The following is a 20,214-nucleotide window of genomic DNA, read 5'->3' on the forward strand; positions in this document are numbered from 1 at the left end:
AAATATAGGATATATTAGATAAGATTTTGGTAATTCTAATTTATAAGCTTAGTTTCCTTTAGTTTTCTTAACTATCTTAAAGGGTCCGAGCTACCGGTGATCCAGCTTCTTTTTAATACGTTTTGTTTGAATATTTTTTATAAATAGTAAGACTTCGTCTCCTATCTCGAATTCTTTTAGTATATATTTTTCGTTATAGTACCTTTTTTGCACGGCCTAGGCGTCTAGCAAGTGCTTTTTAAGTTCCTCTCTGCGAATTCTTATTTACTTAATTCTTTTAGACGCTACTAGTGCCTCTTTTTTAGGAATAATGTCCTTAACGTTCTAGGGGTTATTTACTTTTACCCCAAACAATGCTTTATAAGGGGTTATTTTTATGCTGCTGTAGATGCTTATATTATATATATACTGCGCTAAAGCTAACCACAATGTCTAATTATCCTGTTAATAATTAATATAGTAGCGGAGGTAGTGTTCTAACAACGCATTTAGACGCTCTATTTGCCCGTCTGTTTACAGGTAGAAGGTAGTGCTTATCCTTTACCGTATTTTTAATAAGAGATAGAATAAAGACTAAAATACACTATTAAATATGGTACCTCTATTAGACACGATTCCCCTTAGCGTGCTAAATAAGAGCCACTGTTTTAAAAATAGGTCTGCCAGTTCTACTACCGTAATTATTATTATAACAGTAAAGTATCCTAAAAACTTTGTATACCTATTAACGATTACTAGAATAGCGTTAGCAACCTCTCTAGTTCTTATCTTAGTAAGGGGTAAGCCTGTAATAAAATCCATTGTTAATTCTAATATGGGTCCCTATGGAATAGGAAGCACTAATAACTCGCCATATAGGCAATGCCTAGATATCTATATCCTTTAGCACGTATTATACCTTAATATATAGTCCTTAACCTCTTTAGATATTCTATCCCAAAAGTATTTCCTTTAAACGGCCTTAAGGGTTCTATTGGCACCATAGTGACCCCTAAGAGGGTCGTTATAGAAGACCTTTAGAATTTCGTCTTAAATCGCTTAGTCCTTTAGGATATATATAGCACCCTTAAAGCGCAACAGACCCTTTTAGTCTTGCTACTATAGCTTCTTAGTAACTCTGGCTAAGTTAGTCTTTACTATATCTTTCTACCTCTCCCTAGAGGCGAAGGCGTCCCTTTATTAAGCTTAAAGAAGAAGATCTAGAAAGGTTTTGTGTAGATCACTTGCTTCTATTTCGCCTGCCGCCATTATAGACTTAAGGCGTGGCACGAGACGTTTTAAACTATTAGTGCTAGTAGATTCTCCTACTGTTATACAGTGTGCTATACTATAGATAGGTATCTTACCTATCCCCCTTAAATCCGAAAACTCGTAGCTGATGCGCCGTTAAGTTAAAGGTGCTGTGGCACCTCTAGCATATCCTGTAGAATTCTCGCTAATTCTAGGGTACGCTAACTTTATAATATCTGCTTAGTCTATAACCTAGTTTATAACTATATCCTACAGCTTTATAATTATGTCGCTTTGTAGCTATATTACTAGGACCTCTACCCTACCGCGAAATTCTATAGTTCTAAAGAAAGAGTCTTCTTTCTTCCTAAGCAAATTTTACAATATAGGGATTATTTCCCCTATACTGTCCTAGATCCTCCCTATCTTATAATCCGGACGTCTTAATAACCTATTAGTAGGATTTGTCTTCCCTAGGCGGTACGTAATTTTAAAGTCGTACTGCAATAGTGCCTCTACCTATCTCGCTTATTGACTACTTAACACCTTTATAGTTATAAAGTATTCTAGGTTGTTATGGTCTGTAAGGACTTTAATAGGATAATTGCTTCCTATATAATAATGTCGCTAGTGCTTTATTACTGTAATTATCGCGAGTAGTTCCTAGTTGTGCGTTATATAACGCTGCTCTATAGGGGTTATTTTCCTTAACTAAAACGCCACAGGATGCTATTTTCCGTCTTTTAATTAAGATATAATTGCCCCTAGGGCAAAGCTAGATGTATCTATTTTAAGGTGTATATGTAGCTCCTAGTAGAAGTGTATTAGGATAGACGCCGACGTAAACAAATCCTTTAACCAGTCTATAGCCTACTTAGTAGCTTCCCTAAATATAAAGGGTCCTAACTTCTTGCTATTCTTAAATCCTTTTAGTAGATTAGTAATTAGGAGTATTACTTATAAGTAGTAAACAATAAACGTTTAGTAGAAGTTCGCCGTGCCTAAGAAAACCTGTACTTCTCTAAATGTTATAGGGTAGGGCTATTCCCTAATGGCGTCCACCCAACTTTTCTCTATTAATACTCCGTTAACGCTAATAATAAAGTCTAAAAAATTAATGCTAGTAGTATAGAATGTGCACTTTTTTAGATTTATATAGAGCTTGTATTCCCATAGTTTTTCTAGTATTATTTATATGTAGTGCGTATATACTTCGTAGTTATTAAAGTAGACTATAATGTTATTAAGGTAGACTATATATATTGTGTCTAATAGGCCTAATAATGCCTTATTAATATAGGCCTAAAATATCACTAGTGCGTTAGTGAGCCCAAATGGTATTACTAGGTACTTAAAGTGGCCGTACCGTATTTAGAACGCCGTTTTCTATTTATCGCCGGCTTTAATCCGGATTTAATAGTATATATCTTTTAGATCCAATTTCGTGAATATCTTTATGCTTAATAGCCTATTAATAAGCTCCCCTATTAAGGGTAATAGGTAGCAATTCTTTATAGTAATCTTATTTAGCGCCTGATAGTTAATATAGAGGCGAAGGGTCCCGTCTTTCTTAGGTATAAATATAATTGGTGCCCCTGTCGGGCTTATAGAGGGCTAAATTTATCCTCTCTAAAGATTGTTTACTATATATTAACGCAGTACCGCTAGCTTATTTTCTAATAGGTTATATAGTAGTCTAAAAGGAGGTTGTTTATCCCCTATATCTATCTTATACTTAACTAATATAGGGTTAGGTAAGATTTATATAGCCTTTTTACTAGAAATATTCTCTAAGTCCGTATATTCCTGTAGAATCTCTAGTTCCTTAACTGTGTATAGCCGGATATCCGAAAATAAATATCCTGTGTCCCCGTTCTTGGTATTAAGAGTGGCATACATAGTATATACCCACCCTTCTTCTTATATATGGTTTAAGAAAGTCTCTTAATTTTTAACTATAATGCGCGGTTAAGACTTCTGATGTTAATATAAGGCCGAAGGCCAATTAATGTCCGGATTAACTTGGCGAAGCTATGGGTATCCTAAAATAAGGTTATACCCCTTAATTTCTGCAGCATAGAAGCGCATCTCCTGCATATCCTATAGACTATTGCGGTTCTAGCTAGCCACGGAAAAAGCCTATTCCCTATAGCATGGAATCTAGTAGCCTTCGATGCTTTAAACGGTACGCACCTACAAGCCGCTAAGGTCCAAATCTAATTTTTTTACTAGTAATTGAGAAATGAACCCTATACTTGCGCCGCTGTCTATAAGGCAGTCTTATGTTACCTATTTGTTATTAACTTAAATAGAGATAGGAATAACCATATAGCAGTTTACTCCCTCCTTCTCTTACTAGCCTAGTATAAGGGAGTAAAGATCTACTAGGCTATCTCTTTTCCCGATTAAGCCGACTCTTACTTCTTCTACTAGCAGAAGCGGCTTATGTGGCCCTTCTTACCGCAGTTATAATAGGTGCGTATCTCCTAGTTCCCCTTCTGTGGATTAGGTCTTTGCCTATTATTATTTTAAAGTTAATTAGCGTTGCTCTGGGGCTATAAGGCCTACTTACGTTATCCTTCTGTAGAGCGGTTAGGTTGGAATCTGCCCCTGTTATTAAAGCTAGGTCTAGTCCTACGCTCTTTATTATTGGCGTCTCGTTCCTTTTACTTGCCTAGATGGTCTCTTTTAGTACTCTTAATCTAAGTAGCTTTAAAGATAAGCTTTTTTTAAGAGGTAGGAATTTCGCCCTTCTCTTGTATGGCCTATTAAATCTTAGGTTATAGCTTAGTAAGTAGCTGGTAAAGTTATATAGCGTTATCCCATAGATTTAAGTAGGGTATATTGTCTTCTAGTTCTTCTAAGTAGTTTACGAACTAGACCATAGTCTAACTATCCCGCTGTTTGGCGTTATAGTATCGCTAGTTATAGTCTATCCCTTAATTAGTAGGGTCTTGGACCTAATTAACTAACTAGGTCCTAAGTTTGCTAAATTTAAGGGGTATAGTAAGTTTCTTCTTATAGCGTGTCTATAAACTCTTAACGGTGCTATATAGGAAGGTAAAAGCAATTAGTATCTGATTATACTCATTAGAGTAACATTTTGGATCTAGCCGAAACTTAGTTTTATATTATTAGATAAAACAATTATAGTTCTGAAGACTATTACCATAGTACTTATTAGGTTCCTTTATACGGAATTTAGGTTTTTCTAACGTTATAGCATAGTATGGCGTTACCCCTTTAAGTCCGCTTTGTGTCTAGGGTGTTTATACTTCCCCCAATTATCCTTGCAATTGTTCTTAGTAGTCTTAATATACTTATCTTAATTATATCTCTAACTCCTTTGTTTTTTATAGGGTTTTGTATAGCGACCGCTCCGATAACTCCCCAGCGGTAATTGTTTTTAAGGGTTTCGCAAGGTTAGACGGACTAGCTGTAGCTTCTTTATAGGAAAAGGGAATGCGCTCCTCTAGGGAGACTCTTTAAGCCTCTTGTGGTAAGGGTGTTACTTCGTGGGGTATAGGAGTATAGTCCGTTATCATTAATTAATAGCCGTACGTTCCTAACGGATTATAAGCAATTAGAATTATAAGAGGCCAGCCTAACCGGAACGTATAATTATCTAATTAATAGTGTTACTGGTAAGTAGAAGGTAAGTTAAAGGTAAGTTAAAGGTAGAATAAGTTTTATGTATTAAAGGACAAATGCTTTTAACCACTTCTATTTAGAGACTAATCGCTAGTTCTTCTCTAGAGGGGAACTAGCTTCCTATATGTTTCTTCTAAGACGCTAGTAAAACCTTTCGCCCTTAACCTGTCTGACTGTGTCTTCTGGAACATAGATGGGACATAAATGAAACCTCCTACCGTCTTATCGGATATGTACCTCTTGGGGGATTCCGTTACACTATAGGAAGAACAAATGCTAATAGCAATTAAGAAATGCGAGTTCTTTATAAGGAAGACCGATTTTGTTAGATTTATTATTAAACTAGGTAAATTAGGCATAGACCTAAAGAAAATTAAAGCTATAGTGAATTGGTAAGAACTAGAGAACGTTACGCAGCTAAGATCGTTCCTAGGGTTTTGCAATTACTATAGGAGGTTTATAGTATAGTAGTTAAAGAATATTAAGCCATTTACTTAATTAATAAAAAAAAAGAGGAACTATAGGTATGAAAGAAGGAATAAAAAGAGTTGTTTAGGGAACTTAAAGAGTTATTTATTTAGAAACTAATCCTTAAGATCTACTAACTAAAGTTAGAGACGGTTATAGAAATGGATATATTAGACTTTATACTAGGAGTATGCTTTATATAAAAATATAAAGACGGTTAGTACCTAGTGGCGTACTATAGTTAAAAGATAATACTACTAGAACTAAACTATAACATCTATAATAAGGAGTTATTAGGTATAGTTATAGCACTAAAGAAATAGAGGGCATTCCTATAAGGAATAGAAAAACTATTTATAGTTAAAATAGACTATAAGAACCTAATAGGATTCCTAATAATAAAGGAACTTAACTAAAGACAGGTTAGATAGGCGGAAATACTTATAGATTACTATTTTAAGATTTAGTATACTAAGGGTATAGACAATATACGAGTAGATACTCTAAGTAGAAGAGCTAAACTACAGAACAATAAGAAGCTATTAGGGGCTTTACTATAAAAAGACACAGATGGATTAATTAGGTATAATTATCCAAAGATTATAGCAACTTAAGAGAAGTTAGAACGAATTTATAAAATACTAAAAAGCTTTTAGGTATAAAGAATTCTAGAAGTATAACTAGAAGATCTATAAGTAGATATATACGAGAATTGAGAAGCTAAGTATATTCTAAGAAGTATAGCAGAGTATTTTATAGAAGACTTTTATAAGGGAATAACTTAAGGGTATAACGGAGCTATGGGCTTAGTGTTAAGACTCTAAAAGGAATACATTATTAATAGAATCTAGGGGTTAGCACGGAAAATTACTAAGGAATGCCTAGATTATTAAAGAAATAAACTAATAAAGCATAGGCTATATAGAGGGCTATAACCTATTAAAATACTAGAGAGACTATAGGAGGTTATATTATAGGACTTTATTATAAAGTTGCTAAAATTAAGAGATCCTATTACTGGGCAAAATTATAATATAATCTTAGTAATAGTAGATAAGCTAATAAAGTAGGGATACTTTATAGCCTATATAGAGGAAATCTTAGCGGAAGATGTCGCTAGAATCTATATTAAAGAAGTATTTATAAGATATGGGGTATTAAGTAAGATTATATTAGACAGAGATCTAAGATTTATAGCAGCATTTTAGGAGGTATTCTTAGCGGAATAAGGAGTTTAAGCAGCAACTTCTACTGTATATTATCCGCAGATAGACGGTTAAACGGAAAGACTAAATTAGATACTAGAGCAGTATCTAAGGCATTATATTAATTATGTATAGAATAATTAGGTATTGTTGCTACTAGTTATATAATTTATATATAATGCCACACTATAAGAAGAAATGGGTACATTACTATTTAAGGCAAATTACGGATATAAGCTAAGAATATTATTATTACTATAATAAGTAAAGAAGACGAGTAGTATAGCTAAAAAAAAGAATAGAAACTTTAATAATTCTTTATAAGAACCTTATAGAAATAGCTAAGGTAGTATAGTAAAGAATAAAAAAGTACTATAATGCTAAGAGATCTAAGGGACTAGATCTTAAGGAGAGAGATAAAGTATAGCTACTATACAAAATTTTTAAGAGTTAACAACTAAGTAAAAAGTTAGACTATATTAGACTAGGACCTTTTAAAATCACGTAAAGGATTTTACTGGTTATATTTAAGTTAAACCTACTAGCCAAAATAAAAATCTATTCTATATAATATATCGCGATGCTAGAACTAGTATATAAAGATATTAAGCCACTAGTTTACGAGGCAGATACGTATAAAGGATAAGAGGAAGATAAATAGTAAGTTTTAAAGATCGTTAGTTATAAGAATATAGACGATAAAATATAGTATAAAGTAAAGTAGATAGGCTATAATAAGACTACCTAGGAGCTACTAGAAAATTTAAAAAACGCTATAGGAAAGGTATAGGAGTATTAAAAGAGAAAAGGTTAGGTAGTATTAATAAAGAAGGATTACTAAAGAACGAACTACCTAAGGGGGACCTAGGAGGAACAATTACCGAGTTACTTAGAGTTATTTCCTTCTCTATTAGGGGAGAATCCGTTTTTTTATTGCTAAGTTCCTATAAACCTTATTCTATAAGTTTTTATTCCTTAAAACAGACCTTTTTACGAACTTTCTTAAGACGGAGGAGATGGGTAAATGCTATAATATAAGTATTTAGGGCCTTCTGTTCCGCGTTATAAGAACACTTAAGCTTAGTAAGGGCCTACGCTAGGTTACTATTAAGCTTTATAGCAGTAGATTAAATATAAAACCCTATAATAAGTTACTTAGGGGACTTAAAGACTATTAAGAGTAATAGGACGCGTATACTTAGCGTTAGAGGTAGAGTAAATATTATAGGACAATTAAACGTTTGCTTTAGTGCACTCTAAATATAAAGAGGGTTGCTAAGATAAGGGACTTGCTAGCGTAATATAAACTAACCCCTTTTTCACATAATAAGAATAAGGAGACGGTATTATTTTACTAAGTAATAGTATTACGGTAATAGTGCGAGCATAACATTGCGTATATAAAGAAGAAGATACTTTAGGTATAATAAGTAATAATATTAACTAAATTAATTAGACGGATATTATACCTCTAGTAAATAACTTAGAGATACTAGGTATCTTTAAGGATAAAAATAAAGAGGAGAGAGATAGTATTACAAACGCTTTAAGTATAATATTACGACTACTAGGAGAGGAGTTAGAAGAAGCTAGTTAGTTAATATAAGCACGGTCTAGGATAGAACCCGTAGAACTATATAATGAGGAATAGTAANTAAGGTTATATAATATGCTATATATTAAACGAGAGGAATAAAAGGAACTTACGTACCTTATGTATAATACGTATATTATGTATAAAAAGGATTTTATAGGAGTATAGTTGTGTATTTAAGGACCCTTAGTCCCTACCTAGATAGTTTCTTCCTTATAGTAATTCTTAGAATATAATTAGAGTTAATCTATTAGGTAACCACTCCACTAGTTATTATTACGTTATTGACTTCTTGCATTACCTACACACCTAGCCTATTAACGAGTCTACCGTAGTTCTTGCTACTAGACCCCGTTATAAGTATTATACGATCTCCTTAAAGAAATAGAGTTGCTTTATAGAAAGATTAAAGGAAATTATAAATTATATAAAGATGTATCCATTCGCTTATTAAGAGGATATTATTTTTTAAGTTATCCTTATAGTGCTTTATATAGAGTTAAAGCCTAGCCTTTACCTTATCCTCTAGAGCTATATATAGCATAAAAAACCAGCTATTCTATCTTATATAGTTATTAAAAGGAACCATTTTATTAGTATATTTAGTAAACCATATTATATAGTTAGCTAAGCTGCGGATATAAACAATATAGTTATAAAGCTTTCCTATTAGCCCTATAATATTTTAAATATTTTTACCTCTTTTACACTTTTTGTCTAATGCTAGCTCTAATTCTTTATCCTTTTTTTTCTTTTTTTTTAACTAGCGGTAGTACTTATTATATAACTTCTTCTTCTTTCTTCTCTTCTTTTTCGTCCTATTTCTTATTTTCTTTATTATACAAGTTTATAAGCTTCTTATCCTTTTTTAAACTAAATAAAAAGGCTTAAATAATAAAATTAATAACGTGCCCCTAATAGTAAATTCTTTAATACGTTGCAATCCAGTTAATTTTATACTTAAGGCTAAGCCATTAGCTAATCGTATAATAGAGAACATTGTTTAATCCGGCATTATCGCTAATAAGAGCTTTAATCTTTATTTTAATGCTATACTTAATAAGAACCGAATAAAGCGCCTCCTATTAATCTATACTACTCTAACTAGATACTATATAAAGGGCAATTAAGGGGTTCCGGTATTTATTTTAAATATTAATAAAGCTAGCACAGATTTTAAGAAAAAGGGAATAACTTAGAGAGGTTCAGATATCCACAGTAAGGTAAATATTTGTTTTTATAGATTAAAGTACTTTTTATATAATATCTTAACTCTTAGTAAAGTGTTTAAGAATCTAGGCTATAATTGTTAAGTAGTATATAGGAATAATTAAGGGTGCTTTTTAATTTAATGCTTTTACGAAAGTATAAAACTCTAGCCATTTCATACATAAGAAGGGAAGCCGTTTTACGATAATTAGATCTAGAAGTGCTTACTTTATAGTATTTTAATATACTATACGCTTTAGAACCTCGCCCTTAAGACCTTAAACTTTTCCTCTTACTAAAAGCTTTTAATATAGTTCTAAAAGAGATCTCTCCCCCTAATCTTTTACTATTATACGCTCCTAGTTCTCTACTAGATTCCGTTTAATAATATATTTTTTAAAATAGCCTTATAATCTAATGGTTAAGGAATAGTATCCTTTTAGGTCTTAAGGAGGACAGTATTTATAAAAGTAGCGTTTCTTTATATAAGCCTTTTCTTCCTTTATTACCGTATAAGTATATTTATAAATTAAGGAGACTTATTTTAAGATCTATATTATATAAGTAGTTAGGATTAAACTAGTATTAGCTTTAGTCTTAACGCCACTTAAAAGGGCGGAAAGTATGTTAACTTTAAAGGAATTATTATTATTAAAGTTTTCAGGGTAAATTTTACTAGTACTAGCTATATTTATAGCGTTATACAATAGGCGGTAAAGGTTTAGTTTTATAGTTAAAATTTTGCGGATATCTAGATGTTATCTGGATATTATCCGATATCCGGGCTATCCTTGGATAGGATTATTATCCGCCCGACCGGATAGGATAATCTATCCTCCGCAGGTCTGGTTTTAATTTTAGTGTTAGCGCACAGATCACCTTATCGTAATCGTGCTAAAAGATAGTCCTATCCAAAACCTGACCTCATGTATAACGAACACATTCCCGTTGATTCCTAGAGCGCCTGGAAGATTAAACGGGAAGTGGGAAAAGGTAGAGCGTTGCATTTTTGTGAAAGGGTTGGTTGAAGGGACCTCTTGAAGGGGTGTATGGGTGATTATTATTGGCCTTCAATTACCCCGCGATCGTTTTCTAACGAAGGTTTGACCCAAACGGTTTAGTGCACGGTCTGGGAACGAGATTCCTTATGAGAATCGTGTAGAGATTTCGGGCGCTGACTTCGCTCCCTATAAATCTTGCTACAATCCAGAAATCTGGTCCGAGTTACTACGATGGCTGCTTCGACCCAGCCTACCACCTCCATTATACCTGCCTACAAAACCGCGTTCCTCCAATCCTGCCTCTCCGCCAACGTCCTTACCTTCGGTACCTTCACCCTCAAATCCGGCCGACGTACGTACTCTAGTTCCTACAAGTCTTGATTTTCACTCCAGTCCTCGCATCTATACCCATGATTGCTGATGTTCCTAACCCCGCAGAATCCCCCTACTTCTTCAACGCCGGCTCCTTCCACACCTCCCCCCTCCTCTCCGCCATCTCTACTGCCTACGCCCATACTATCATCTCCTTCCTCTCTTCCCATCCTTCTATCCCAAAACCAGACATCCTCTTCGGGTAAGAGTTCTCTAGCATTTGTTTTCCCTTGGCAGAGCCGTAGTACATGTTTTTCGGGAGTAGAAACCCCTACTCCTCCTGAGACATTTCTCATGACTTAAACATTTTTTATTTCAGAGAGATCGCTGACTAGAGAACTTGGAGCCCGGCTTATAAAGGGATTTCCCTTGCTTGCTCAACATTACTCGAACTCTACCGCCTCGACCCCCAAACTTGGTCATCCGTCTCCTACAGCTTCAACCGCAAAGAAGCCAAAGACCATGGTGAAGGCGGAGGTATCGTAGGTGCCTCGTTGAAAGGGAAGAACGTACTAGTCATAGATGATGTAATTACAGCCGGCACCGCAATAAGGGAGACAATAAGACTAGTGGCTAAGGAAGGGGGAAAGGTAGTGGGTTTTGTAGTTGCGCTAGATCGGGTAGAGAAAATGCCCGGACCGAGAGAAGAGGAGGAGGGGGTAGACGATGGGGAGCCGAGAATGAGCGCTCTTGGGCAGATTAAACGGGAGTTTGGCGTGCAAACGGCGAGTATTGTAACATCGGACGATCTGATTGCGGTGTTGAGGGGTAAAGGGGACGAGGGGGATATAAAGAGGTTGGAGGAATATAGGAGGAGATATCTGGCTAGTGATTGAAGGTTAAAAACGGTTTGACTGATGAAACACAAATACGAGGGCATTGGTGTCGTAGACTTCTGTTGAACCTTGAGCTACACGTTTCATCGTGTGAAGATTTCCGATCTTACAACCCCTAAAAGTTAAGCTAATAGCGTTGCAAAATCCGCTTCGACAAGAACAATAGGACCAAAATTATAGGGGACATGGCAAAGTAGTAGCACCCCGAATTTGGCAATAGATAAAAGTACCACGCAGGCAACTTATCTGATAATCTATAAGAGCTGGAGCTCGGATGACGCATAAACTAATGGCATTCTTCAGAAGAACTTTGAAAGAAGCTATCAAGCTACTTGGTCTTTTCCACTTCGTACCATTCCGGCTTGAAGCAGCAGTCTGATGATTTCTAGCTCATATTCGGCCAACTTTCATTCCTTTGGTGGCTTTATCAATTTTCTTATCAACCCGACAATCTTTCAGCACATCAGAGCGTCAGGACATGTGCGATGATTTTGTCCCACGAGGGGATCGTTCGGAAATAACAACGGGAAGATGATGTCTAGTGCTGCGCTGACGCCGACCGGAAGGTTTTTCCTGAGTTTTGGGATCGTTTGGATGCAGTTACTGAGCGGAGGCAGTAGGTCATAGCAGCTATAGGACTCGAGAAATTCCCTCAGCATCTCCAGGTCCAACTGACAAGAAGCATGCTTAAACATAATATCTGTACTTTTGATCTCGCTTTCCCGGATCACCCTGGCGATTGAGTGGGCATCCAGAAACTCCGTTATTGTTCTTTCAACCACTGTTGTAGACTGCTCGACGGTGAAGTAGTTCAATTAGCCTCTGATCATCAGGCTTGCAAATCAATCGATTCGGTTCGATTAACGCCTCGAATTAATTGAATTGAAAGTGTCGGGAATGAGGCAAGCGGTCGTCACGTGTCGCCGCGGCACTAGCGTGGTGAGGAGTCTTAAGCTCCTCGCCCTTCCTTATTCCAACAACAAGCTTTATTAACCAACATCACTATAACCTACTCGAGTAGTCGTTATTGGTGAGTCACCCTATATAACCGACGCTAATTAGTGGTTGAATACACAGTTAACCATAGAGCAGCTAGGTTTTCGAATAGAAGAAACAGTCTTATATAGGAGTGCTATATACGCTTATATGGAATGGATCCCGGCAATACTATACTACCTTAGACTTGCGGAAAACTAGTAACAGAAGTATCACTAAGTACTAGGAGATACTAAGTTGCGTCTATTACGTAGAACAACCACATTTATAAAGATTTAGTTAAGTACTTTAGGTTAGAAGTGTTACTAAACCTAGGGTCCTAAGTTAACGTCTAAAACGCGTTAGAATAACCATCTTAATACCTTTAGTGTACCTTCGCAGACCGCAGGATTATAATTACTACCTAACTATATATTAAACAACCTTTATTTTCCTTAATTTTTTTTATTAAAATGTGTTAAACAACCTTTAATAACAGCTATTATAGCGTTAACCTACCTAAAAAAGTATAAGAATAACATTAACCCAGAAATAGAGAATAGAGCTATAATTAACTTCGTAAACGCTAAGTAATAGGACCTAAATGGATTCCTATTATACCGCATAGTATACTATAAAGACAGTAAATACAATAATACTATGCTATAGTATTATATAAAGGAGAACTTTATTAGATAGATAAAGGAAACATAGGTTCCTATAAATAAGGATATTATATAGGACTTCCATAACTTCCTTTAGGAGTATAGAGTATTTGTCCCTATAGATAGGGGAGTTATTAAAGATAATATTTAGGAGCATATTATTAATATAAAAGAAGAGCATAAATGGACTCTATAAGAGATTAAGTATTAACTATACACTATAAAGAAGCTTAACTTATAATAGAATCCAAGTAATATACTACTAGAGACGTATTCTAATTCCATTACTCTAGGCACGAGTTCTAACATTCTATATCTATCGCCTCTACCTCTGTCTTTAGTTCTTTAGTATTTACTAATTTAACCCGTAACTTTAACTACTACCCCTTAACCTAAGCAAGTATAAGATCCCCTTGCTTTACAGCCTAATAACCTTTAAACTCTACCATAGTAGAATTAAGTACTATACCCTATTTTATTAAGCTCTACATCCCTACTATAGCCTATAATATAATCCCTACCTCCTTAATCTCTAATATAATTTTAACGTGGCCTAGCGCTACTTAAAGGCATCTTAAAGTTACTTACAGAGCTTATAAAGCTCTATTTAGACCTAGAGAAGAAGTTTAGCAGGGAACTATATAATATCCTTAATTTAAAGCTGCGTATCTTCTATAACTATTACTAAAAGGTTAAACTAGAACCTAACTAATATTATAACACCTATTCCGTTATGCTTAAGGGCCACACCAGTACCTTCTATTATAATTATTTAGTAAGAAAAGGATATAATTTTAACCAAATAATATATAAGATAAGATGCCACTTTAAAATAGAAAAGAATAAGTAGCAGTATATATTGGAGTGGAGAGAGACTACTTTTTTAAGAATTATTGCTACAAACCTAAGTGTTTCTCGGCTTGATTATCTTTAAAAGCTCTTTAATTAACTTCAGACAATTTAGCGTGGTTTATCCGAATTATATTAAGAGGATTTCAGCCTATATAATTAAGTTATTAGCGTATACTAAGGCATTAAAGGATATAACCTTACTTTCTTTAATCCTGCAAATACTTATAAAGAAGCGTATACTTAATTAAGATCCTCTATTAGTACCGCTTTACGCTCTTAGAAAGTATAGCAATTTAACACCTAACTCTAACCTACTTTAATTAACCTAGCCAACCCGGCTAACCAATATAATTATAACTGGACTAATTAAACATATAGTAGTCGTAGTAGGCAATATAGTAAAGGGTATAATTAATAACTATAAGGTAAAGGTGGAGGTCCTTATAGAGGTTTATTTTAAAGTAATTACTAGAAAAAGTACTATATTTATAAGAAACCAAATTACTAGTTAACTAGGTATTCTCTTAATAAATAAAAGGAGGTATATAATAAGTTTCGCTAGAGTATAAGAAATATTAGAAATTATAAGGTTACTATAGCCTACTTCTAAAGCTTTCTAGTTTAATATAAAGGCGTAAAAGATCTTAAGGGTAAGGTTAATAAGGCCAAATAGCTTCTTATAGATATAGAAATTAAGGGCTACTTACCTAACTAATACTTTACTAAGTATAGTAAGGTAGATAGCGTATAAACCGTTACTATTCTTAATAACCAATCTACGCTCCATTCTATTACAAAGTTAAATATCTTTAATAAGCTAAAGGAGAGCTTCGCGTTCTCCTTTAACAATAAATACTCGGCAAATATCTTCTATAGTATTATGCCAGATACTAGAGCCGCAGGAGTATCTATAGCAAAAGAACCTCAAGTTTAAGCCCTTTAGCAGCTTAATAACTCTATTTAAATTAACTATTTAACGGCAGGCTAATATACAATTTATTTTGGCAAGGGTACTATAATCTCTCTTAGCACAATTAGGGTCCAAACCCCCTTAGGGTGCATTACTTTCCATATTATCCCTACAAATACTTTATTTCTATTTTGCATTAGAGATATAAACAAATTAGGTGTTAAGCTTAATAACTTTAAGAATATGCTTGTGTATGGAGATAGTTAGGTACCTATTGTACGCAAATAGGGTTACCCTTAGTTGCTCCTTTATTAACTAGAAAAGAGTATTACTTAAAGCCACCTAACTAAGTTAGAGTTATATTAACTACACTATTATTTTAGCTACCTATCCGTTTATTAATTACTTAGGGTTCTTTAGTAAGTAGGCTATAAAGTTAAAGTTAAGGCAATTAAGTATCTTATAAAGTACTACTATTACTACTAAATAAACTAGAAGTCCCCTAGCTAATTTAAGTTCATCCTTAAAGATAACTACAACTTTAACTTTTATATTATTGTTAATGTTATATATCTTAGCGGCAAGCTAGTACTCTAAGTTATTAACTTCTTAACCTCCTTCTAAGCCGCATATTTCTTAAAGGATATATCAGCTGGGAATATATAAGATACCCTATAATTATACTAGATTAATATCTACCTAAAACCCCCTAATTAAATTATCTATAATATAGGAAAAAAACTTCTTATTTATAGAGTTTTAATAATAAACAAAGGCAATAGCAATTAAGGTTAAGGAAGTCCCTATTAAGGCATATAATAGTATTAGAAAAGTAGAGCGATATCACGCGCTATTACGCCGCGTATATAAGATTATCTCTTTAAAACTAGAGGATATTAGCAAAGAACTTACCTTATAAATGGCTATTAAAGCCGTTAATAATTCCGCTAGCCTAGATAGACTTATACCTATATTACTAGTCTTTAGCGCCTACCCTTAAATAACTAATAATTCTTTACTATTTCCCTCTATTATATAATAAGCTAAGGCTATTTGTAAGGCAATAAAGGAGGTACGACGTCTCTACGCTATATACTAGGTTAATAACGTACTAGGAATAAGAAATGGCCTAAATACCTTAACTACGCTTAATTTACTACTTTAGTCTAAGGTATATATATGGTGTAAAAAGGGAGGGTGGTTAGGCCCATATTAACTCATTACAATTAATAGTTAAACTTATACTATTTAGATGCCTTATAGACCTACTTAATTCTATTTAACTATTATTAAGCCTTACTATAAGGATAATAGTTTTAAGCCTTTATAGGATACCCTAGAGAAGAACCACAATTAACGTGCTTTAGAAGGCGACTACAATTCTAATATAATTATAGTAGAGGTGCTATAACTATAACGCGGTAGAGGTCGCCTAAAAGGATTATAAAATCGCTAACATCTTATTAATTTTAAAGAGCAATTTGTTGCCGCCATTAAGAATAAAGTTAAGTTATTAATGGCCTTTATAATAGCCAAGGAGAAGGCTAACTTTAAGCTTATAAAATAGCTTTAAAAAAAGGTTATATTATAACTCTTAGAGCTCCTTTCTAAGTATTTAATAAGTAGGAGATCGATAGTCTTATTATAAGAGAAGTCTTTAAATTTAAGAAGTATAACCCTACTAAGTTTAATAAAGTTTATATCTTTAAGTTAAGAATAGTTAATAAGATTAAAGGCAAAGCTATTAACGCCCCATTTAAGAAATTAAGGCTTATTATCTAAGGTTATAATAATAATAGTAAAGAGGTGATTTTTATATAATCTTCTATAATTTAATAAGCTAGTTAGCAAGTTATTATTACACTAGCTCCCTCCTTAATAAAGAATAGAATAGCGGTTTATTTATAAAATATTACTTAAGCCTATACCTAATTAGAAACGTACCTTTAGCGCTTAATATTAGCATACCTTTTGGAGTAAATTCGCCACTAGTATCCTAAAGATATGATTATAGTTATGCTTAAGCCATTATATAGAATTATAGAGGCAGAAACTTATTAGTAGGCTACCTATAACAAGTACTATAAAGAGAAGCTTTTAATAACTACTTCTATATTTAATCCCTACTTCCTTATTATAACTACGGGAACTCTATTTAGAATTGTCGGCATATAAACTAATAATATAATTATCTTAGGAGACAACCAATTCTTAGCTCTTAAAGAAGATAAGCTAGTAAAGGTAAATCTTATAGTAAAGCTAAAGGAAAAGCTTAATTTAACAACACTATTACTTTTTAATAGATGCATCCTCTCCCTAAATAAGGATTCTATTACTTTACGCCAGAAGGGTTAAGGTAAGAAGATTAACGTTATTAACGTTAATTCTCTAAAGCAAGGATATATAGAGCAACGCGCTTATAAAGCTTATATTACTTTTATCTATTAACTTAAGGCTTCCTTTAATCTCTTTATTGCCGCTTAATACTAGGAACCAACTAAGGATAATGTTCTTACCCTAAATAAGCGTTTTTTTTTAAATAAATAAACTATCTTAACTGGGGACTACTCTACGTGCCTATTAATCTTCCCACTATTAAGCTATTTATATTTATTAATAAATTATTTATAAATAATAAAGATTTTAGCTCCTAGCTAAAATATAAGATTATTATCGCGAATAAATCTACTAGAGAGAATAACTTTATAATCTACGGCAATCTTATTTATTAAAGCTTAACTAAGAGTAAGCGCGTTACTTAAAGCGTTCTAGCATTAGAGATATATAAAATAGTTAGCGGAGTTAATATAGTAATTACAATTGGAACTACCCTAAAGATAATTATAGATTGACTTAAACTTCCCGTTATCCCTATAATTATATACACCGACTTATACTCCCTCTATAAGTATTTAGTTAAGCTTAGTACCACAAAGAAAAAGCGCCTTATAATTAATATTATGGCACTTTAGCAATCTTATAAACGGCGAGAACTCTTTAAGATTTAATAGATTAACGGCTAAGACAACCTAGTAAATATAATAATAAAGGTAAACCTAAATAAGGCTCTAGAGATATTTATTAATATAAATACTCTATATATATAAGTTAAAGGTTAGGTTAAAAGGGAGTAGGAGCAAGACTTATATTATAATAGCAATAGTTAATAGGCACGTACTATACGCTATTATAGCTTAGCAGAATTTAGCAAAAGTTTATAGCTTAGCAGAATTTAGTAGAATTCTATAGCGTGGCAGAATATAGCAGATTACGGTAGATTACGGCAAGTTGCGGTCTTATAACTAGGCTTAATCGGTAGGCGTATATAAGGTATTATAGGATAGTCCTATAACACTACGCTAGTCAAGTAGTATTTATATATAGATGGCAACCATAAAAAAAGAGTTACTAGTGTCGGGAATAAGGCAAGCGGTCGTCATGTGTCGCCGCGGCACTAGCGTAGTGAGGAGTCTTAAGCTTCTTACCCTTCCTTATTCTAATAACAAGCTTTATTAACCAATATTACTATAACCTACTTAAGTAGTACTTATTAGTAAGTCACCCTATATAACTAATAGAAAGCTTTAGAAGTAGAGGGCCTAGTTAATTAAATTAATTAAATTAACATTTTAATGGTTGCAATTAAATTTAACTAGTATAGTAGTTAGTAATTATTACTAGTCTTGGCATAGTGTTAATGCTAAAGGGCCTATCTAGCGACGCCTATATTGTTTTCTATCGTTTATTTTGCGCCCGCCCTTAATATAGGCCTATCGCGAGTCTTAGTATAGTATTAAGTTACCTTCCTTATACGGCGCTTTAACTGCCTATCTACTATATTAATTATGCCTTTCTTGTCCCACGATCCTACCGCTATTAAAGCTCCAATTATATTAGGTTATAGCTATGACACACGGCCCTAGTATCTGGGCCATTAGAAAAACCAAAAAGGGCCCCCCTAAGTCGCTCCTTAAGCCACTTTAGAAAGCCTAAGCAGCCTACCTCTAGAGAATAACGGGCGGGTATAAGCGAACGGATACAGCACTGCTCGAGAAAGAAACGAAAATTCCCCACTATAGATATATATCCGGGCTACCACAATGCAGAGGGCGCTTAAGGAGCGCAACTGTAGTGTTATAAAGTACCTAAGATATACCTAAGTAGGCTATAGAAAGGCCCTAGGGCTCCCTAAGAAAGGGCTCCCTAGTAACCCTAAAGTAGGGAAGAAGCACTAGTAAAGTAGGTAGGAAAAGTAAAAGAGAAATAGCGCCGTACTAAAGCTTAGGCCGGCGTATAGAAGTAAAGGAGATATATATAAGGCTAATAAGAATAAGAATAAAAATAAATAAAAGAAAGGAACTAAAGTAAAGCCTAAAGGAATACCGGAAAGCTAACTACTATAATATAGTAATTGTAAGCTTTTACAGTATGGGAATTAAACGAGCGACTTAATTGGAAATGTAGCTCTAAAGTCTCTATATATACACGAGGTAGGTAGTAAGGGGCTAACGATAATAATCCACAATCTCTACTATAGACAGCGCTACTTAGTTGGTAATAGGTAATAGAAATAGGTAATAGAAATAAGTAGTAAGATATGCGATGGTAAGAGATAGGGTAGAAAGTTATAAGATAGCGAAAGCTTTAGTACCCGTAGTTAGTTATATACCCCTCCAAATTTAACAGTGTAGTTAAAGCTATAGAAAACAAAAATAAAGGTAGAGACTATACCATAATAGGAAATTTAGATACAATTTAGTAGTAGCAAAGGGTAGGGTAATTTTGACGGTATATCACGAATATTACAAATATTGCGGATATTGCGGACATTGTAAATATTAAAGATATCGCAAATATTGCAATAGTGCTAGTTACTTAATAGAATAGTAATCTAATGTTAAATATCCACTAAATGCAATTGCTTTATCTATTATTCGTGCTTTTAATGGGGTAGGATCTTAGTAAGGCCGTTTGTAGGCATTTTAGCTATAGGAACCTACTAAACATCGATTTTTTAAATCTTAGACTTTCTATCTAAGCTAGTACTAATAGACGTTAATATATCAAAGCTTGGTATTAAGTTTTAGTGTATTACATCTTAGTAGGCGTACGGTTTGCATATTATCGCATAGTAGGGTAAATTCGCGTTCTAAATTAAAGCCAATTGCCTTAAAGAATCGTTGCCACTAGATAACTTTAACAGCAGTAATAAATAGGGAGAGAAGTTCCGCTTTAGTAGTTAAACG

At 33.7% G+C, this 20,214-nt stretch overlaps 2 protein-coding genes across 2 annotated transcripts; one reads left to right on the top strand and one right to left on the bottom strand.

The window, feature by feature from the left end:
* Positions 1 to 10,443: 10,443 nt before the first annotated feature.
* K441DRAFT_672086 (orotate phosphoribosyltransferase) lies at positions 10,444 to 11,857 on the top strand. Its single transcript, XM_067650516.1, has 3 exons — positions 10,444 to 10,710; positions 10,797 to 10,932; positions 11,077 to 11,857. The coding sequence occupies exons 1-3, from the start codon at positions 10,590 to 10,592 to the stop codon at positions 11,564 to 11,566; spliced, it is 747 nt and encodes a 248-aa protein (XP_067496121.1). The 5' UTR covers positions 10,444 to 10,589; the 3' UTR covers positions 11,567 to 11,857.
* Positions 11,858 to 11,860: 3 nt separating this feature from the next.
* K441DRAFT_672087 (uncharacterized protein) lies at positions 11,861 to 12,315 on the bottom strand. The gene has a single exon (XM_067650517.1). The coding sequence runs from the start codon at positions 12,259 to 12,261 to the stop codon at positions 12,022 to 12,024; it is 240 nt and encodes a 79-aa protein (XP_067496122.1). The 5' UTR covers positions 12,262 to 12,315; the 3' UTR covers positions 11,861 to 12,021.
* Between the last annotated feature and the right edge of the window lie 7,899 nt (positions 12,316 to 20,214).

Source organism: Cenococcum geophilum, assembly GCF_001692895.1.
Source record: "Cenococcum geophilum 1.58 unplaced genomic scaffold K441scaffold_119, whole genome shotgun sequence".
NCBI lineage: Eukaryota > Fungi > Ascomycota > Dothideomycetes > Gloniales > Gloniaceae > Cenococcum > Cenococcum geophilum.